Source organism: Macaca fascicularis, chromosome X (assembly GCF_037993035.2).
Source record: "Macaca fascicularis isolate 582-1 chromosome X, T2T-MFA8v1.1".
NCBI lineage: Eukaryota > Metazoa > Chordata > Mammalia > Primates > Cercopithecidae > Macaca > Macaca fascicularis.
This window is the reverse complement of record NC_088395.1, coordinates 46,390,826-46,413,693: the sequence shown is the minus strand read 5'-3', so window position 1 is coordinate 46,413,693 and position 22,868 is coordinate 46,390,826. Positions and strand designations below refer to the sequence as shown.

Here is a 22,868-nt window from a genome sequence, read left to right as displayed (position 1 = left end):
GAATCAGTAACAAATAGTCTCCGATTAAAGAGAAGCCCAGGACATGATGACTTCACAACTGAATCCTACCAAACATTTAAAGAAACAGTAACATGAAGTCTCAAACTCTTCCAAAAAATTGAAGAGGAGTGATATGGTTTGGATCTGTGTCTCTGTCCAAATCTCGTGTCAAATTATAATCCCTAATGTTGAAGTTGGTGTTTGGTGGGAGGCGACTGCATCACAGAGGCGGATTTCTCATGAATGGTTTGTTGCATCCACTTGGTGCTGTTCTTGTGATAGTGAGTGAGTTCTTTTTTTTTTTTTTTTAATTTTTATTACTCAAAAAAGTTTCATTTTTTAATTTAGCTTTTTGACTCTGTGCTTGTGCCTTCAACACTTTCACAACGATTTTCTGCTCCTCGATAAGGAAAGCACGCTTGATCCTGTCACGAACACATTTAGCACACATGGAACCACCATAGGCCCTGCTGACATGTTTCTTTGTTTTGGACAATCTCATAAGAACTTTAGGTCTTACAGCACGAACCCCTCGAAGTCTGCCTGGGCACACACCACATGCAGATTTTGGTGCTTTCCCAACCTTCTTGGTATAAAGGTAAACAATTCTATTACCAGGGGTTCGGGACAGCCTAGTTTTGTTAGAGGCTGTATTGTAGGAAAGCCTACGTCGGTATGTCAAACGTTGGACCATTCTGAGTGCCTGCAGACAACGTCCCCGGAAGAGAAGTGAGTGAGTTCTTGCGAGCTCTGGCTGTTCAAAGGTGTGTAGCACCTTTCCCCTCTCTCTCTTGCTCCTACTCCAGCCATGTGATATGTGTGCTCCCCTCTGCCTTCTACCATAATGGTAAGTTTCTTGAGGCCTCCCAGAAGCTGAGCAGATGCCAGCATCGTACTTCCTGTACAGCCTGTGGAACTGTGAGCCAATTCTCTTCTCTTTATAAATTACCCAGTCTCAGGTATTTCTTTATAGCAATGTGAGAACAAACTGATACCTCCAAGCATTACCACATTACTAAAACCAGATGAGGACACAGCCAAAAAAGAAAACTATAGGCCAATATCCCTGATGAATAGATATTTGAAAATTTTTAATAAAATATTAAATTCAACAGCACATTAAAAAGATTGTCCACCATGATCAAATGAGATTTATCCCAGGGATGCAAGAATGGTTCAACATATGTAAATCAGTAAAGGTGATACATCACATTAATACAATGAAGGACAAAAACCATATGATCATGTCAATAGATGCAGAAAAAGCATTTGACAAAATTCAACATCTCTTTATGATAAAAACCTTCAACAAATTGAGTATAGAGGGAATGTACCTCAACACAATATAGGCTATATATGATAAATCCACAGCTAATACACTAAAAGTGGGAAAAGTTGAAAGCTTTTCCTTTAAGATTTGGAACAACACAAAGAAGCCTACTCTCACCACTTATAGTCAACATAGTACTGGAAGTACTAGCCAGAGCAATTAGGCAAGAGAAACAAATAAAAGGCATCCAAATTGGAAAGGAGGAAGTTAAATTGTCCCTGTTTGCACATGACACAATCTTACATACTGAAAACCCTGAAGATTCCATCAAAAAATGTTAGAACCAATAAACACATTCAATAAAGTTGTAGGATAGAAAATCAACATGCAAAATTCAGTAGCATTTTTATACACTTATAGCAAACTATCAGAAAAATAGATTAAAAATTCTATTTATAATATTTACAAAAATTAAAATACTTAGGAACAAATTTAACCAAGGAGATGAAAAATCTCTACACTGAAAACTGGGAAACATTGCTGAAAAAAAAATTGAAGAAGACATAAAAAGGATGGAAAGGTATCCTGTGTTCATGGATTGTAAGAATTAAAATTGTTAAAATGCCCATACTACCCAAAGCAATCTATAGATTCAATGCAATTCCCATCAAAATACCAATGACATTCTTCACAGAAATAGAAAACAATACTAAAGCTTGTATGGAACCATGCAAGACCTTGAATAGCCAAAGAAATTTGGAGGAAAAAACCAAAACAAAACACAGAAAAACAATGCAAAGCTGGAGGCATCACGCTATCTGACTTCAAAATGTACTACAAAGCTATAGTAATCAAAACAGCATGGTACTGGCATAAAGACAGACACACAGACCCATGGAATGGAAAAGAGAACCCAGAAATATATCCACACGTTTACAGTAAACTGATTTTTGATGAAGGTGCCAAGAATATACAATAGGGAAAGGACAGTCTCTTCAACAAATGGTGTTGGGAAAACTGGGTAGACACACACAGAAGAATGAAATTAGACCTTTATCTCTCACCGTATAAAATCCACTCACAAAAAAGGTTAAAGACTTAAATGTTAGACCCCAAACTATGAAACTTCTAGAAGCAAAAACAGGAGAGAAGCTTTAAGACATTTGTCTGGGCAATTATTTTGTTTATTTATTTATTTTTAACACGACCTCAAAGCACAGGTAACAGAAGCAAAAATAGACAAATGGGATTACATCAAATGGAAAGGTTTCTGCACAGCAAAGGAAACAATTGACAGACTGAAGTGTAAACTAAAATTAAAGTTCTAAGACCCCCAACTGAGTAAGTGGATCTCCCTCTCAGCCAAGAGTATCCCAAAGAAACCTCAACAACTAGTTCAAGCCATGACAGGAAGGAGGCTGGTGTCAGACATGCCTCATTATACCCTCTCCCTTTTGGAGTTTAGACACAACTCAGCATTACCATTAAAATAGAGATCCTAAGAGTGACAGAACAGATTCTTTGTAGCAATAAGATACCAACTCTAGACTGTGGAGACTGCATCTGCCCAGCAGGCACAGAACCTCACCCTCCCCACTCCACCGCCAGTCTACACCCACTGCCAGATCACCATGAATGATGATATCACTGCTCTCATCTTCGACAAAGGCTCCAGCATGTGTAAGGCTGTCTTCATGGGCGATGATGCTCCCCAGCTGTCCTCCCTTCCATCATGTGGTGCCCACGGCACCACAGCATGATGCTGGGCCTAGGTCAGAAGGAATCCTACATGAGCAATGAGGCCCAGAGCAAGACAGGCATTCTGACCCCACCCTGAAATACCCCATAGAGCACGGCATTGTCACCAAATGGGACGACATGGAGATCTGGCACCACAACTTTTACAACAAGCTATGTGAGGCTCCCGAGGAGCACCTCATGCTGCTGACCGAGGCTCCCCGAACCCCGAGGTCAACCATGAGAAGATGACCCAGATCATGTTTGAGACTTTCAATGCCCCAGCCATGTACTTGACCATCCAGGCTGGTACACCTCTGGCAGTGCCACTGGCATTGTGATGGACTCTAGTGATGGGGTCACCCACACTATGCCCATCTATGAGGGGTACACCATCCCCCACACCATCCTGCCTCTGGACCTGGCTGGCCAGGACCTGACTACCTCATGAAGATCCTCAAGGAGGGTGGCTACAGCTTCACCACTACTGCTGAGTGGGAAATCATGCTTCACATCAAGGAGAAGCTGTGCTATATCACCCTGGACTTCGAGCAGGAGATAGCCACTGCAGCCTCCAGCTCCTCCCTGGAGAAGAGCAAGGAGCTGCTCAACGGCCAGGTCATCACCATCAGCGACCAGTGGTTCCACTGCCCCAATACCTCTTCCAGCCTTCCTTCCTGGGCATGGAATCCTGTGGCATCCACAAAACTACCTTCACCTCCATCATGAAGTGTGATGTGGACATCTGCAAAGACCTGTACACCAATACAGTGCTGTCTGGTGGCACTACCATGTACCCTGGCATTGCTGACAGGATGCAGAAGGAGATCACCGTCCTGACTTCCAGCACGATAAAGATCAAGATCATTGCTCCTCCTGTGCATAAATACTCTGTGTGTTTTGATGGCTCCATCCTGATCTCCCTGTCCACCTTCTAGCAGATGTGGATCAGCAAGCAAAAATACCAAGAGGCCAGCTCCTTCATCACCCACAGCAGATGCTTCTAGGTGGACTGTGACTTAGTTGTATTACATCCATTCTTGACAAAAACCCAACTTGCCAGAAAACAAGATAAGATTGGCATGGTCTTACTGTTATTATGATTATTATTATTTGTTGTTGTTTTTTAGCTTGACTCAAGATTTGAAAACCGGAAAGGTGGAGGTGACAGCAGTCAGTTGGAGCGAGCATCCCTCAAAGTTCTACAATGTGGCCGAGGACTTTGATTGTGCATTGTTCCTTTTTTAAATAGTCATTCCAAATATCACGAGATGCATTGTTACAGGAAGTCCCTTGCCCTCCCAAAAGCCATCCCACTTCTCTCTAAAAAGAATGCCCCAGTCCTCTCCACACAGGGGAGGTGATAGCATTGCTTTCATATAAATCATGTAATGCAAAAAATTTTTAATATTCACCTTAATACTTTTTAAATTTTGTTTTATTTTGAATGATCAGCCATTGAGACCCCTCTTTTTTGCCCCTCAACTTGAGATATATGAAAATTTTTGGTCTAACTGGGAGCCGGTGGAGGTGTGGAAGCAGCCAGGGCTTACCTGTACACTGACTTGAGACCAGTTGAATAAAAGTGCACACTTAAAAAAAAAAAAGATACCAATTCCAACCTTACTCTGGTATAACATCACATGACAGATAAAAGGCCCTAAAGGAAATCAAAGTATTCTATCCTAAAATATGTTTCTTTGACATATTTTGAAATGGCCTTGCAAAACCATCTCTTATGGGTGGGGGAAATCTACATTCTGTAGAGAATGCCCTTCCCTTTCCAGGTCTTTTCCTGTTCCAGGAGAGAATTAACTAAGAGTCTGACACCTTTTTAAGGTCCAATAAGAAACATTCACCACCTATTCTCTCTGTAACTTGCTACCTGGAGCCTTCATCTATATCACAAGAATCTTGGATTCCACAACCACCTCCTTACCTTAAGTCAAATTGACTTTAACTCTTCAGGCAGAGATTAACTCTTTCAACCAATTTGCTAATCAGGAAAACCTTTGAATGTGCCTATGACCTAGAAGACCCCCTGCTTTGAGATGTCCCACCTTTGTGGGCCAAACCAATGTATACCTTACCTATATTGATTTATGTCTTTGCCTATGACTTCTGTCTCCCCAAAATGTATAAAATCACCCTATAGCCCTACCATCTTGGGCACATGTTCTCAGGAGCCCCTGAAGCTGTACCATGGGCCATGACCCTTAATCTTGGTAAAATAAACCTCTAAATTGATTGAGACCTGTTTCAGATACTTTTTGGTTTACAGAAGATACAACCTAAAGAACAGGGAAAATATTTGCAAACCATACATCTTATAAGGGGTTAATAACCAAAGTCGCAGTGAACTCTAACAAATCAATAGTGAAAACACAAGCAATCTGATTTTTAAAATGAGCAAAAGACCTAATGTATTAGTCCATTCTCACACTGCCATGAAGTAATACCCAAGACCTGGGTAATTTATAAAGAAAAGAGGTTTAATTGACTTAAGTTATGCATGGCTGGAAAGGCCTCAGGAAACTTACCATCATGGCAGAAGGCAAAGGGGAAGAAAGGCACCTTCTTCATAGGGCAGCAGGAAGGAGATGTGCTGAGCAAAGGGGAAAAAGCCCCTTATAAAATCATCAGATCTTGTGAGAACTCACTATCATGAGAACAGCATGGGGGTAATCGCTCCCATGATTCAGTTACCTCCCACAAGGTCCCTCCCACAACATGTGGGGATTATGGGAACTACAAGATGAGATTTGGGTGGGGACACAGCCAAACCATATCACGTAAATAGGCATTTTTCAAAAGAAGACACACAAATGACCAACAGGTATATGAAAAAATGCTCAACATCACTAATCATCAGGGAAATGAAAATCAAAACCACAATGAGATAAGCTCACACCTATTAGAGTGGCTATTGTCAAAAAGATAAAAGACAACTTTTAGAAAGGATGTGGAGAAAAAGAAACCCTTGCATGCTAATATAATTTATAATTGCATGCTAATATAAATTAGTACAACCATTATGGAAAACATTATGGGGGTTTCTCAAGCAATTAAAAATACAACTACCTTAGGATCCAGCAATCCCACTACTGGGTGTATATCCAAAGGAAATAAAATCAGTATGTTGCAGAGATATCTGTGCCCCCATGTTGATCGCAGTAATATTTACAATAGCCATGATGTTTAATCAACCTAAGAGTCCATCGATGGATGAATGAATAAAGAAAATGTGGTGCATATACACAGTGGAATACTGTTCAGTTACAAAAAAGAAGGAAATTCTGTTGTTTGCAGCAAAATGGATGATCCTGGAAGACATTATGTTAAGTGAAATAAGCCAGGCATAGCGAGACAAATACCACATATTCTCACTCATATGTGGAATCTAAAAATGTTGACCTTATAGAATTAAAAAGAAGACTGGCAACTACCAGAGGCTAGGGTGGTTGCGGGGAGGGGAGTTAGGGAGATATTGGTGAAAGTATACGTAATTACAATTAGGTAGGAGGAATAAGTTCAAGAGGTCTGTTGTATAGTATGGTGACTATTGTCAATAATGATATATTTTTGAAAAATGCTAAGAGAGTAGATGATAAGTGTTCTTACCACAAAGTGACAACTATGTGAGGTAATGCATTTATTAATTAGCTAGATTCAACCATTCTACAATGTATATATACTTCGAAACATTATGTTCCACATGATAAATACATACAATTTTATATGTCAATTTAAAAATAAATACATTTGAAAAACAAAACAACAACAAAAATAAAATGGTATTCTATATTCTCCTTAGCTTTGGCAAGAAAAATGTCAAAGATATAAATAAATGGTTGAATAAATTCGTGGAGAAAATATAAACCCAAACCTTCTTTTATAATGCTGTTTCTTCAAGGAATGAAAAGTAATTTTAATATTACCTTAAATAAGCCATGGTTAATAAAATTATAGATACTCATTATAATATGTCGGGCAGTATGATTTGTCAGATATCATCTCAATTATCACAAGGGCACCTCAAAGTAGGCTTTATTTTCAGATGAGGAACCTGGAGCTTAGAGAGAGCATTTATACTACCCAAGGTCTTGCAGCTTCTAAGGGGTGGAGCTGGAATTGGAACTCAAATAGTGAGACTTGAGAACTTACTTTCCAAGATGAATATGTTATACCGCTTCCCTGCATGCTAAAATAGGAGCACAGTCTTGGTCATAAAATGGTGTTTTTGAAGTGCATGGTAGCTTAAATTATTTTGGGACCATCTTTTCCTTCTTATACTCATTGCCCTTGTGAATACATTTCTGAAATATTTATTTGATTCATGCCTTCCTACTGCATTTTAAGCTCAATGACGTTGGGTTCTGTCTTTCTGTCCACCTCTGCGTTCCAAATTCCAGCACAGTTAGTTACTGTACAGAGAGAGCATTAAGGAGCTTTTGTTGATTGTATAAGTGATCCGTTCCTCTACTTCTCTTTGTTAATGAGGAAAAGACAAGTTGCTGAGGAATGTAAGACAATTTTAATTATCTGGTTTCTATAACTATGGTACCCTGTCCTGACAGCTCTTAACACTTGTAATATCTAATTATTCAGGAGGCAACATTTGTTAGCTACCTTATTTTAAGCAGAATATCAACTCTTAGATGGGAATTATATTTTCATATTCATAGGGTTCAGAAATGTACCTTTTGAAGTTTTCATGGGGGTGGTATTTTAAATGTACTTTTAAAAAGCTGCACTCGAAGGAACTAATTTGAGTTTTTTTGGCTGACAAGATTTTCCTAGGTATGGCTGAGATGTTAACAAATGTACCTTTCCAGTAGTAATATGTGCATATTATAGAGTGCTGTACTTGAAGATGACTCTGTATCTTCCCTTGGAACCTTAGGAAGGAGCGCCATGTTTGATCTTTCTACACTCTGCAGCTGTGGAACCTATAACATGTTTTGCTGCCATTCATTCACAGTACGCAAGATGAGTTTTATATAGTACCTAGGAAAGTGCCTGGTACATAGTAGGCACTCAATAAATGCTGGTTGGCTGACTGATTGAATGAATAAATACATGAATCTATGGTTTGAATCAACTTGATATGAGTTACAGAATCAGAAATGCTTCCTCTCTGCCTGCAAATGACCAAACTCCCATATGCATACATTTGGGCGGATTAAAGCTTTAGAAGGCAGTTAGAATGCAGCTATACCAAATGAGTTTCTAACCCACTACCTTGAATTAGTATTGCAGACTTAGAGCTTTCCAAGCTCTAGATGAAACAAAAAATTTAAGAAGATCAAATATAGGACAGGCCCATTTCGATGAGAAGTAGGGAATGTGGGATGTGCAAAGAAATATGTCCAGGATAGGAAATCAGATGGACAGGATGAGGGGCCTGTAGAGGCACCAAAAGCCACATGTTTGGCTCCCCATTCACCATCTGAGTCCACTCAGATTGCTGTGTACAGTGAGCAGAGCAGGGCTGCAGCCCAAAGAGACAGGTGGCTGTCCATGACTTTAGAGTACTTTTTATTTGGACTGTCATGTGTATGTCTCTGGTAAATGTGGTACGGAATGCTTGACAGTTCCAGCTCTCCCAGCCCTAGCAGAGTGAGCTAAACATTTGCTGTGTCAGCCAACCTCCAAGGAGGACTGTAATGATCCTTGCCTCTTGACATTCAAGTCCTTGTGTAGACCCTTCCTATACCGAATAGGACATTGCAGAGTGATGATGTGTGACCTCTGAGGTTAGATCATAAAAGACAGCCTAGCTGCCACGTTGGGCTCTTGGACAGTTTGCTCTGGAGGAAACTAGTAACCTTGTCATGGGGACACATACACAGCCCTGTAGAGAGAACCATGTGGAGAGAGGAACTAAGGCCTCCCACCAACAGTCAGCACCAACTTCCTAGGCGTGTGAGTGAACCACCTCAGAAACAGATGCTCCAGCCCTAGGTGAGCTTTATTTGACTTCAGCCCTGGCTGGTATCTTGAGTACAACCTCATGAGAAATCAGAACTAGAACCACTGAGCCATGCTGTCCTCAGATTCTTGACGCCTGGAAACCGTGGAAGCTATTAAATGTTTATTGTTGTTTTAAGCCACTAAGTGCAGTGATCTTTTTTTACACAGCATTAGAGATGAATTCATTTTCTTTGTCTTGAAGTCTGTGATCATAATTGCTATTATGCCAGTTTGTTAAGCAGGTATCAAGTCTTCTAGATCTCTCTAAAGGTGGTGATTTTTTTTTTCTTTGTTCTAGTTTCATGTAAGAACTCAAGAATGTGAGAACATAGAGCAAATGCTAGAGTCAGGCAGACATGCATTTGAATCTTGGTTTGGCCACCTGTGTGACTTTGAACACGTTACTTAACTGGTAAATTTATTACGAGCATTAAAAGAACAAATGCATTTCAAGTGCTTTAGATAGTGTATGACTTAGAGTAAGAACTCAAGAAATGCTATTATAGTTATTACCTTTATATACAAAGATGCCCCTGAGGGCCTTGCCTTATAGGCAGCAACCACTAGCCAATACTCTAAAGTAGCTGAAGTGTGTTCTGTGCCTAAATGGAGAATTTGATTTCTATTAGAATTGTTAACTAAGTTTATTAAGATATCATTTATATGCCATAAAATGTATCCACTTTAAGTACACAATTCAATGATTTTTAGTAAATGTACTGAGTTGTGCAATTATTACCATCACCTAGTTTTAGAATATTTTCATTGCCCTGAAAGGAAATCTTGTGCCCATTTCTAGTCACTTCCCATTCTTACTTCCAGTCCCAGGCAACCACTAATCTACTTTCTGTCTCTATAGATTTGTTTTTTTTTTTTTTTTTTTTTTTTTTTGACATTCCATATAAAAAGAATCATACAATATGTGGTCTTTTGTGTCTGGATTCTTACACATGGTATGTTTCTGAGATTCTTTCATGTTGTGGCATGTATCATTACTTTATTTCTTTTTATTGCCAAAAATATTCTATTATTTGGCTATACCACATTTTGTTTATCCATTCATTCATCAGTGGACACTTGGTTTGCTTCCGTGTTTTGGCTTTTGTGGATGCTTCTGCTATGAATATTGGTGTACGAGTTTTTTGCGTGGGCAAATGTTTTCATTTAGCTTGGATAGACACCAAGGAGTGGAATTGATAGGTAGTATGGGAAAAGTATATATATATATTTTTTTTTTTTTTTGAGACGGAGTCTCGCTCTGTCGCCCAGGCTGGAGTGCAGTGGCGCAATCTCGGCTCACTGCAAGCTCCGCCTCCCGGGTTCACGCCATTCTCCTGCCTCAGCCTCCCGAGTAGCTGGGACTACAGGCGCCCGCCCCTGCGCCCGGCTAATTTTTTCTATTTTTAGTAGAGACGGGGTTTCACCATGGTCTCGATCTCCTGACCTTGTGATCCGCCCACCTCGGCCTCCCAAAGTGCTGGGATTACAGGCGTGAGCCACCACGCCCAGCCGGGAAAAGTATATTTAACTTTTAAAGAAACTGCCAAACCATTTTCCAAAGTGGCTACACCACTTTGGAAATGAGAGTTCTTGTTTATTCACATTGTTGCCAACATTTCTTATTGTTTATTTTTTTGATTTGTCTTGATTGCTATAGCTTTATAGTTTTTAAAATTGCAAAGTGAAAGGCCACCAAATTTCTATTAAAAATCATTTTAGCTCTTCTGCGTCTTTTGGTTTTTCATAAAAATTTTAGGATCAGCTTATGAATTTTTGTGAGAGAAATTGAGAGAAAGAGAAAGAGAAAGCCTGCTGGAATTTTGATGAGGACTACACTGAATCTACTGATTAATTTGGAATAATTGCCATTTTAAGAATAAGAAGTTTTCCAGTTCATGAACATGGACCTTCTCCATTTATTTAAATTTTCTTTAATTTCCCTCAGCAATGTTTTATAATTTTTATTGCACATGTCTTGCAATTCTTTTGTTAAATGTATTCCTAAATTTTTATTCTTTTAGGTAATCTTTTGGATGGAATTATTTTCTTAATTTCACTTTTGGATTGTTCATTCTTTATATATACATATGTATAAATACAATTGATTTTCATATATTGGTATTGTCTTTTGCAACCTTGCTGAACTTGTTTATCAGTTCTAATATGTGTTTCAGGGACACCTTAGGAGGTCCTGGCCAGACCTCCAGTGCAATGTGGAGTAGAATTGGTGAGATGGACATCCTTTCCCTGTTTCTGATTTTGGGGGAAAAGCATTCAATCTTTCACCATGAAATAGGATGATAATGGTAACTATAGGTTTTTCATAGATGCCCTTTCTCAGATTGAGGAAGTTCCCTTCTATTACAACTTTGTTGAGTGTTTTTATCATAAAAGGGTATTGCATTTTGTGAAATGCCTGTTCTGCATCTATTACGTTAATTGAATTTTGGCTTTAAACTAACTTTGCATTCCTGGGATAAATCTCACTTGGTCTTGCACAAGCAAGAATATGTATATGTGTATTATGCTGTTTAGTGGAGTATTATATAGATGTTAGATAGGTCAAGTTGTTTGATATATGTATAGCAATACATATAAGGCACAGAAGTCTTATATATCCTAGCTGATGTCCTGTCTAATCATTCTATCAATTATTGAGAGCCCAATATTGAAATCTAAACATTTATTGTTGAGTTGTATATTTCTCCATTTTTGATTGATGTATGCTGTAGGCGTAATAATGGCTCCCCAAATATGTCTGAGTGATAATTCCTAGAACCGATGACTATGTTATATTACATGGCAAAAGATAATTATGGTGGGAGGTGAAACTAAAATGTCTAATCAGCTGACCTTAACAATATCAGAAGTAGCTCTTAGTCTAAAATGACTCATCTTTCCTTCCTGCCCACAAAAGCACACAACCAACACCGAATTACAAAATCATGTTCTGTCTTTATAGAGTAAGGGAACAGGATCCAGTATCCCATTCATTATATCAAGAAGCAAAAGATTTGGGTTCTTTTTCAGCCTTTTGTGTGACATTGAGCAAACTACTCAATTTTACTGAGCCACAATTTTGTATCTTCAAAATATGTTTTACTTATTGCAGGATAATATATATTAAATGCTTGAGCTCTTCAAGTAGATGTTAAGAAATAGGGATAAAATAATCTAAAGCTCATTTTATGCAATAAGAGAGGTGGTGTGTTTGAAAACATTCTCTGCATGGGTACTGGGAAGCAGCAACTCTTTTTCACAAAAATGCCAAGGGTTAAATATGGGAAAAATCTTGAGATTACTTTCCATCTCACAACAAATGACATTTACAACCAATTCTGGTTGTCTTTTACATTCTGTACATTTAGCTCTGAGAGAGAACTGCTTCACGCAGGCTTCTGAAACCTTTTTGCTGCCATGGTGAAGCTGAAACTCCTCCCCCCACCTCCATCTCTTCACCATTTGACTTGGAAAATTTAACGTGATAATATCTCAGCATTGTTCCTGTGACTTTAACACTGTGAGCCCTTCAGAGAATCCAATGACCACTTCCTTTTCTCACATCTGTGTGCTCTTAATTTGGCCCTTGCCACTGTCGCCCTGCTCTCCAGCGCTTTCCCCTCCTCACTCCACCCCTGCTAACACACACCTACTCACGCAATTTACACCCACACAATGACTCCAACATAAAGTGTGGGCTTGTGAAGTGGCAGACTTTTTGAAAACCACAAATGCAGATATCAAGGCAATTTCCAATTACATAAATTGCAGGGCCCAGTGCAAAATAAAAATGCAGGACTCCTTGTTCAAAAAGCAGGAACAAAGTACATTAGAGGTAATAAAATGTGAAGCTTTATCCTTTCTTCCATGGTCTCTTTTTCTCAACTAGTCATTACGTTTCTTATTTGCTAATGTGGTTCTAAGTAAAGTTAAAAATTTAAATTATTAGCATGAATTGGGCCATTTATTTTTGTGTTACCCAGTGCTACTTTTAAATCAAAATATAAGAGCATTTAACCCATATGCAGAATCACCAAAATTATGCAATTAGTATTTTGTAGGTCACATATGGATATGTATTTCATTCTTACCAGAACAGTGGAAAACACTACACAAAACAAAGCCAAATACTTTCATTTCACATCTTGATATGCACACATGCTACCAACACTTTTTGCCTTTGGCTTACTGATGAATAAGGAAAAACTGAAAGGAAAAGGAACTATGAGTTGGCCTATTTTCTGCTTCCTTTTATATCATCATTTTCAGAGAAAGTGGTTGGCTAATAAAGGAAAGCAACAAGGGTAAGATAAGATGTAATGGGGTCTCTTGGTTGTCTGTGTTTCTCAGAACATCATTACGTTCTATTTTTTTCTTTTTTCTTTTTTTTTTTTTTTTTGAGATGGAGTCTCACTCTGTCGCCCAGGTTGGAGTGCAGTGGCACGATCTCGGCTCACTGCAACCTCCGCCTCCCGGGTTCAAGCGATTCTCATGCCTGAGCCTCCCGAGTAGTTGGGATTACAGACATGCACTACCATGCCCAGCTAATTTTTCCATTTTTAGTACAGACTGGGTTTTGCCATGTTGGCTGGGCTCTCTCGAACCCCCGGACCTCAGGTGATCTGCCCGCCTCAGCCTCCCAAAGTGCTGGGATTACAGGCGTGAGCCACAGTGCCTGGCCAGAACACCATTACCTTCTTGGCAAGTTTTGGTTCAGGCCAGGTTCAGTGGCTCACGCCTATAATCCCAGGACTTTGGGAGGCTGAGGCGGGAGGATCACTTGAGATCAGGAGTTTGAGACCAGCCTGGCCAACATGACGAAACCCGGTCTCTACTAAAAATACAAAAATTAGCCAGGTGTGGTGGCAGGCACCTGTAATCCTAGCTGCCCTGGAGGCTGAGGCAGGAGAATCGCTTGAGCCCAGGAGGCAGAGGTTGCAGTGAGCCGAGATGGCACCACTGCACTCCAGCCTGGGTCACAGATCAAGACTCTGTCTCAAAGAAAAAAAAAAAAACTCTGGTTCAAATGGTAACATGGCTTTTTGCGCTGTCAGTGACCTTATTTATTCAGTTGTAGAAGTAACACCCTCAAGTTGATTCACTTTTAGTGTCAGCAAACTCTTGGGGCATCATGGTTCCACTGAAATTCTGTGCTCTTGAGGTATTAAAATGTTCTATGTGAACAAGGCAACAAGGACTAGTGGATACACATGCTGCTCCTATCTTGTCTGCTTATGCTCATGCTCCATTGTTCCATTAGACTTCACTTACAAGATACAAGTTTGAAGATTAAATTACTAAGACCTTTGAGACAGCAACAGCAAGGCATTAAACCAAGCGCAAGACCCCTCAGAGTATGAGGCCCTGTGTGACTGCACAGGTGGCACACTCATGAAGCTGGCCCTGAGACCATCTTTTTCTTTAACTTCCTCCCCTTTAGCAGGCATGTCACCTTTGCTACTTCCTCTCCAAATCATTTTCAAAGTAGTTCATAAATTAGAAATCTGCATAGGTGTTCATCACTGTCATCTGGCATGCCGAGGGACACGTGCTCAAGCAGGATTGCTCGTTCTCCTCATTTGCCCCCACAAACTGCACTGAAGCTGGATGTTTTAGGAGAATTTCTGGAAAAGAATATCCCAGCCCTGCCGTGCGCGGTGGCTCAAGCCTGTAATCCCAGCGCTTTGGAAGGCCGAGGCGGGCGGATCATGAGGTCAGGAGATCGATACCATCCTGGCTAACATGGTGAAACCCTGTCTCTACTAAAAATACAAAAAATATTAGCCGGGCTTGGTGGCAGGCGCCTGTAGTCCCAGCTACTCGGGAGGCTGAGGCAGGAGAATGGCGTCAACCTGGGAGGCAGAGGTTGCAGAGAGCAGAGATCGCGCCACTGCACTCCAGTCAGGGACACAGAGGGACAGTCCATCTCAAAAAAAAAAAAAAAAAAGAAAAGAAAAACAAAGAATACCCCAGCCCCTTGCAATACTGTAGTGCACGATGAAGTTACATCCCTGAGTTCTAAGGATGCAAAAAGTAGCCTGAGGGCTTTGGCCTTGATATCACCTAGGAGGCCATGTTTCTTCCTTATAACAGAGGTTGTTGCTGGCAAGCATTCCTGCTTCATCTATTTTTTTCTTGTATTTTATTATTATTTATTACATTTTAAATAATAACTTTATTGAGATGTGATGCACATACCATAAAATTTATTCTTTTGGAGTGTACAAAATCCAACAGTTTTCAGTATATTCACAAAATTGTATAACCATCACCACTGCCTAATTCTGGAACATTTTTATCCACCCGCAAGGATAAAACTGTATCCCATTTTTATCCCCCCATTAGGAGCCATTCCCCATTCCCTCCTCCTGCAGTCTCTGGCAACCATCAATTCACTATCTGTCTCCATGGATCTGCCTATTCTGGAATTTAATATAAGTTGAATCATACAATATGTGGCCTTGATGCCTGGCTTGTTTAGCTTAGCATAATGTTTTCAAGGTCTATTCATGTTATAGCATGTATTAAAACTTTATTTCTTTTTATGACTGAATAATATTCCATTGTATGGGCATGCCACATTTTGTTTATTCAGTCATCATTTGGGTTGCTTCTACCTTTTGGCTATTATGAAAAATGTTGGGCCGGGTGCGGTGGCTCACAGCTGTAATTCCAGCACTTTGGGAGGCCGAGGCGGGTCACAAGGTCAGGAGATTGAGACCAGCCTGGTCAATATGGTGAAACCCTATCTCTACGAAAAATACAAAAATTGGCAGGCGCCTGTAGTCCCAGCTACTCGGGAGCCTGAGGCAGGAGAATCGCTTGAAGGTGGGAGGCGGAGGTTGCAGTGAGCCATATTGCGCCACTGCACTCCAGCCTGGACAACAGAGAGAGACTCTGTCTCAAAAAAAAGAAAAAGCAAAATACTGTAATAGACATTCATGTACAAGTTTTTGTGTGGACATATGTTTTCAGTTCTCTTGGGGAAATAAGTAGGTGTGGAATAGCTGGGTCATGTGATAACTGTATGATTCACTTTGTGAGGAACTGCCAGACTGTTTTCCACTGTGGCTGCACCATTTTATATTTCCACCAGCAACATATGAGAGTTCTAATTTTTCCCCATCCTCGTCAACACTTGTTATTACCTGTCCTTTTGATTATAGCCATCTTAGTGGGTATGAGGTGTTATCTCATCATAGTTTTGATTTTTAGTTGTCTAATGACTAATAATATGTGTTTATTGGCCCATATGTCTTTGGAGAAATGTCTACTCAAACTTTTGCCCGATTTGTAATTGGGTCATTTGTCTTTTTGTTTTTATATTGTATTTTATGTTGTAACCTCTTTTGTTAAATTTATTCCTGTTTATCCTTTTTTGTTTTTTCTGGGTCCTCTTCTCAGTAGAGACATTTTTATTCTTTTTGATGCTATTCTAAATAGGATTGTTCCCGTAATTTCATTGTCAAATTGTACATTGTGAGTATATTGAAGTACGAATGATTTTGTATACTGGTCTTGTATCTTGCAATCTTGCTGAACTCATTTATTAGTTCTAATAATTTTGGTGTCCATTCCTTATGATCTTCTCTAAATAAGACCTTGTCATCTGTGAATATAGATAGTTTTACTTCTTCCTTTCTTTTTTTTTTTTTTTTTTTTTTTTGAGGCGGAGTCTCGCTCTGTCGCCCAGGCTGGAGTGCTGTGGCCGGATCTCAGCTCACTGCAAGCTCCGCCTCCTGGGTTCCCGCCATTCTCCTGCCTCAGCCTCCCGAGTAGCTGGGACTACAGGCGCCCGCCACCTCGGCCGGCTAGTTTTTTGTATTTTTTAGTAGAGACGGGGTTTCACCGTGTTAGCCAGGATGGTCTCGATCTCCTGACCTCGTGATCCGCCCGTCTCGGCCTCCCAAAGTGCTGGGATTACAGGCTTGAGCCACCGCGCCCGGCCACTTCTTCCTTTCTTATCTGTATGTCTTTTATATGTTTTTCTTGTCTAATTGCCAGGGCTATAACCTCCATTACAATATTGAATAAAAGTGGTGAGAATGGACATCCTTGCCTTTTTCCTGATTTTACAGGGAAAGAATTTAGTCTTCAATCATTAAGTATGATATTCACTGTGAATTTTTGTAGATGCCCTTTCTCAGTGTTATATATAAAGTTTTGGTGCCACAGAAGAAATAGCACTTGAATATAAAGTTTTCTTTTTAATTCTCAGCAAGGCAAGGTACTTCTATAGAAGGGTGCGCCCTTATAGGTGGAGCAATGGTGAGCGCACACTTGGACAAGGGAGGGGAAGGGGTTCTTATCTCTGATGCACGTGGCCCCTGCTGCTGTGTCATTCCCCTATTGGCAAGGGTTAGACCGCACAGGCTAAACTAATTCCGATTGGCTAATTTAAAGAGAATGACGGGGTGAGTACTTTGGCGGGAGTCAGGGCAGAGCAGGTAGCAGATGATCCGAATGAGTCAGGGTAGAGTAGGTAATCGGAATGAGTCAGGGTGGAGTAGGTAATCAAAAAAGGTTGCTTTACGAGGAAGTTAAGTTTAAAAGTAGAAGGCAAAGAATTGAACATACTTACATATTCTTTGAGAAGAAATTTAGAACTCATATCTAACATCAGGTTAAGATCTCTTCTATTCCCAGTTTCTTGAGTGTTTTTATCATGAAAGTGTGCTGGATTTTCTCAATGGTATTTCAGCATCTTTTGATGTAATCATGTGGTTTTTGTCCTATATTTTATTAATATGGTATGTTATATTGGTTGATTTTTGCATGTTAAACAACCTTGCATTCTTGTGATAAAGTCCACTTGGCCATGGTATATAATTCTTTTTACACGTTGCTGGATTCAGTTTGCCAGTTTGCTAGTATTTTTCTTTTTCTTTTGAGAAGGAGTTTCAGACTTGTTGCCCAGGCTGGAGTGCAATGGTATGATCTTGGCTCACTCCTACCTCCGCCTCCTGGGTTCAAGCGATTCTCCTGCCTCAGCCTCCCAAGTAGCTCAGATTACAGGCATGCACCACCATGCCCAGATAATTTTGTGTTTTTTGTAGAGATGGAGTTTCACTATATTGGCCAGTCTGGTCTCCAACTCCTGACCTTGTGATCCGTCTGCCTCGGCCTCCCAAAGTGCTGGGATTACAGACATGAGCCACTGCGCCCAGCCTTGCTAGTATTTTTTCTAAGGATTTTTGCTTCTATAGTCATAAGAGGTATTGATTTATAGTGTGTTTAGTAACTTTCCTGGACTAATTCTATAAAATCTGTATTCTTTGTTGTGTGTAGCCACTGAAGTCTCTGCTTAATTACCATAGTGGTCAGCTATTAATGCAATTAAGTTTCTCTTAAATGTCTTGAACCAATAAGTCTCCCAGCCTTTGCTGAAGTGCTCCATATATGTGTTGGAATATGCTTTGAATGTTTCAGCAGGCAGGCTTGCACCTCTGCCTTAGCCTTCTCTTCCTGCTTGTGCAGAGCCTCAAGATCAGCCAGAGATGAGAGTTTAGTCTTCTTTTTCTCACATACATTGTATTAGGTTTTAAGTGTAGGGCTCTCTGAGGTCTTTCCTGGACCATGCACACAGACCAGCACATTCACATGACCTCTTAGATTCCCTGGAATATGTCAGAACTCCTCAAAGCCCCTTATGAACATCTAATTCCTCGGTTTTTTTCTTTTACATTTTTTGATGAGTCTCTTGTTGGCCCCAACTAGTAACACCACCTTAGGCAGCTGTGATGTTATGCAGCTGTTAATTATTGTTTTTATAAATACCCTACAGGGTATTTGTCAGAGTAGGCTTTTGTACAGAGAAGGCTCTGACTCAGGCCAAATGAAAATGAGGCCTGAGAATGGAACTTTTTAGTGAACTGCCAGACATGTTAAACAGTAATAATTATCTGGGGTTGGATCTTTTGGGAAACTCCAAACCTCTTTTTTTTTTTGAGACGGAGTCCACTCTGTCACCCAGGCTGGAGTGCACTGGCACAATCTCAGTTCACTGCAACCTCTGCCTCTGGGGTTCAAGCGATTCTCATACCTCAGCCTCCTGAGTAGCTGGGATTACAGGTGCGTGCCACCATGCTTGGCTAATTTTTTTTTTTTTTTTGTATTTTTAGTAGAGACGGGATTTCACCATGTTGGTCAGGCTGGTCTTGAACTCCTGACCTCATGATCCACCTGCCTCAGTCTCCCAAAGTGCTGGGATTACAGGCCTGAGCCACCACACCTGGCCAACTCCAAACCTCTTTTGCTCTCTCCAGTGGATGCTAGGCTGCTGGATTTTCCAGCCACTGTAGTTACAGTTTTTAAAGCTTTTAAGGCTACTGCGGAGCTGGGGAGAGAGGGATGGGATTCAGATAGGTTAAGAGGCTACAATATTTGCTGTTCTTACCAAGATTTAGCCAATTTTCTTGAATAAACATTCCTAAGATTGTTGCAAGTTTTAATTTCCAGAGTCCTGAAAACGTTGATTCTGACAGTTTTTTTCTAGTGTTCTCCTTGCTTTTATGAGGAGCAGATTTTCAGAGGTTCTTGCTCTACCATTCCAGAAGTTGACATTGAGCTGCTTCACCTATCTTAATAAAAAAAGAAAAGAAAAAGTTTCCCTGTATTTACACAAAAAGGAAACTGTTCTTAATTTTTCTTTGCCTCTCTGTGCTCACAGCCGGTGCCTCTCAGAGCTAAAGGGGTATTCTCAGGCCTTTTTCCATAAACTAACATTCATTAAACCTGGGACTGGTTGTGAAGGGACCATAAAGTGTGGCCCTGTTCTCCAGGAGCCTTTTCTTCTTTTCTTTTCTCTTCTCTTCTCTTCTCTTCTCTTCTCTTCTCTTCTCTTCTCTTCTCTTCTCTTTTCTTTTTTCTTTGACAGAGTCTAGCTCTGTTGCCCAGGCTGGAGTGCAGTGGCATGATCTCGGCTCACTGCAACCTCTGCCTCCCAGGTTCACGTGATTCTCCTGCCTCAGCCTCCTGAGTAGCTGGGACTACAGGTGCCCGCCACCACGCCCGGCTAATTTTTGTATTGTTAGTAGAGACGGGGTTTCACCATGTTGGTCAAGCTGGTGTCGAACTCCTGACCTTGTGATCCTCCCGCCTTGGCCTCCCAAAGTGCTGGGATTACAGGCATGAGCCACTGTGCCTGGCCCAGGAACCCTTTCTTTACCGAGCTGTCATCTCTTCTTGAAGCCACCTTGTGTCATGGTCAATCAACTAGCCAGGTGCATGTTTTATGACAATTCTCAACTTTTATTCTACTGTGACACAAATGACATATATCATACTCCCATGGATGTACTGAAGGTAACAAATGTCTACAGTCCACTGTCTTCCCCACCCAGAAAGGTATGTCAGAAAAAAAGAGTTAGTAGATGTTTTAGCCTCGGTTACAGCAGAAGTAGACCCTGAGACAAGGATTTGAGTGCTAATTATTAATTTGGGTGAGGGGTAGAATATCAGAAAGCACTGGTTGAGGATTGGAGATATAAGGCAGGGAAGCCAACAAAGGATGTGTATTACAGTAAGTTACCACCGTAGGCAACTGGAGTGCAATACTGCTGGGAAACTCCTGGAGCTAGTGGAAAAGACACACCTCAGAGTTATCTCAACCAAAGGGAAAGGAAGCTGGGGTTTTTATCTTCCAACTCCCATTCATCATTGGGAGTTAATTAATTCTTCAGAACTTTCATTTTGCCATGCATAGGCCCCTGCATGCTCTGGTAGCCAGGAAAACACTCTCAAGCAGAGAGTCACAGATATTCACAGTAAGCAGCCTTTAGTCTGTAGGGGTGGGGCTCAGGGGATTTGGGTTAGGCACTAACAGTGTCTGCTACGGTGCTAATAGCATTATTATTGGGAAAATTTTGGATTCTGTGTAATAGAAGTAAGTAATTCCTATATCTTAGTATTTAACTTGTATTAGTAACAGATAACATGATACATCTCACAGGAGGATGAGGCTTACTGGTTTATAACAAACATTTAAAAAAAGACCAAACAAATTATAGTAGGGAGTTTGGTGATAGTTCCACTGAGCCAGTAATTATAATAACTATAATAAGGATGTAGTTGGTCAATAGGCTTATACCATCATAATGAGTTTGCAATAGACTCACTTGTTATAACAATTCAATAATGATTATATTTATTTGTCTTTCTACTGACTGGTTTCAATATATTCACAGACCTTCTCCACAGATTTTACAGCTTTCCAGGTGGAAACACACAGTGGCAAGTCTCTCTTGCTGCTCACACAGAGCGTGGCCAGTCACACCGTTTCCTGAAAATTTCCTTTCGCCATTACCTTGATGTTGGTCCCGGCATCCCACTATAGGTAGCTGTCCTCAGCTCCTGAAGCTCTCGTGTAGGTATGGGAATGTCTCCACAGTGCAAGACTGGCAATTTCTCAGAATTCCAGTATTCCAGGGACAGGCAGGAGAGCTAAGGGTCTTCTTCACATACTATAGAGTCTACCCAGGGCTCAAACATTCAGCTCCTTGATGTGCAACCATGTCTAATGCTGAGGCAAGCCCCCTAAACTACTTTGCCTATCTCTCCAATCCTTTTTCCAGGGCACTCTGACCACCAAATGTTGCCAATCCTTGGTCTAGGCCCAGTGTTCATGGGACTGAGATATTTGTTGTACTCAAAATAGGAATGTTTCTCTAGTTAACTTGGGATCTCCATAGACTTTCTTCACAAAGTAAAAATGTTCCCATCTGCTTTTAGTAATCTGCTATTGCCTTCTTCCATATGCTTCCTCTTTCCAATAGACTCTTGCATAAAATATATTATTACTTTTTCGCTGCTTCTGCTGATGCACTTGGAGGATCTTCATCCTCTCCTTCAAATGTCACATGAACTTTTATTCTAATGTCTCCCAGTTATTTGTGACAACACATTTGGTTATTTCTCAAGAGTTTGAAGGGTATGAAATATTTCAAGGTGATGATTTCACTTCTGATTTACACATTTTTCTCCTCTTTCTTGTTCATTATCAAGGGGAGCAAGGGGACTTAAGAGAAACCAATTTGGCCTTGATGGGGGCTCTCAGGGACATTAAGATGGCTCACTGCCAGCTCAAAAGTGACATCTAATCAAGCTGGTGGGGCACAGCACTGAGACAATTTGTGTGGTGGGAAATCCTAGGATTCCTGTGAGCGGAGGCTCCATGATTATAGTCATTAATACATTCATGGCCCCAGGCATGGAAAGACTTAACAACATATGATGGTATTAGTCAAGAGAACTAGCTCCAGGGGATGATGGGTAAGAGCATGGATTTGGAAGTCGACAGATCTAGGTTTGAATTGTAGATCCAGCCCGTAGAATTGTTAGTACTTCAGGGACATGCAAAACCTGTTTCCACATCTATAAAATAGGAATAGCAATACTACTTACTATTATTATAGGGTTTTTGGAAACATTACATGGGACTTAGCATCCTAGTAAATGCTAAAAGATGTCGACTATATGGTAGGTAGAACTTTTGTCTCAGGTGATGAATAGGATGGCCAGTCAGGGAAACAGAGGTGAAAGTCATAACATTTAAACTTGGGTCACCATAGCAGGAAGTAGGAATGCTTAGATGTGGGAGAAACATGAACCATTAGGCTCTACCAGATAGTGGAACTGGGCATCTAACTCACCCATGTTTGAGCAAGTGGCAGGATGGCTGAGCAAGTTGATGGAGCTGAGCTCACCTATTAAAGACACGACTAATTGCCCCAGCTAAGAGGACAGGGGCTGCACAGAAAGACTTTTCATTCTTGCTCCTTTTAAAATAATGATATAGCAAATTTTCACATACTTTTCCTGGACATGGTAACTGTGTCCCATATAAACTTGAGTTCATCTAATCACAGAATGATAGAATTTTAGACTGGGA

At 40.5% G+C, this 22,868-nt stretch overlaps 1 protein-coding gene and 1 pseudogene across 1 annotated transcript; one reads left to right on the top strand and one right to left on the bottom strand.

Annotated features, from left to right (window-relative positions):
• Positions 1–293: 293 nt before the first annotated feature.
• Positions 294–727, bottom strand: LOC102128296 (large ribosomal subunit protein eL34). Its single transcript, XM_005593378.5, has one exon. It carries the CDS (start codon positions 692–694, stop codon positions 308–310), a length of 387 nt encoding a protein of 128 aa, XP_005593435.3. The 5' UTR covers positions 695–727; the 3' UTR covers positions 294–307.
• A 1,785-nt stretch (positions 728–2,512) lies between these two features.
• Positions 2,513–4,014, top strand: LOC102116385 (actin, cytoplasmic 1 pseudogene; annotated as a pseudogene).
• The last annotated feature ends 18,854 nt before the right edge of the window (positions 4,015–22,868 follow it).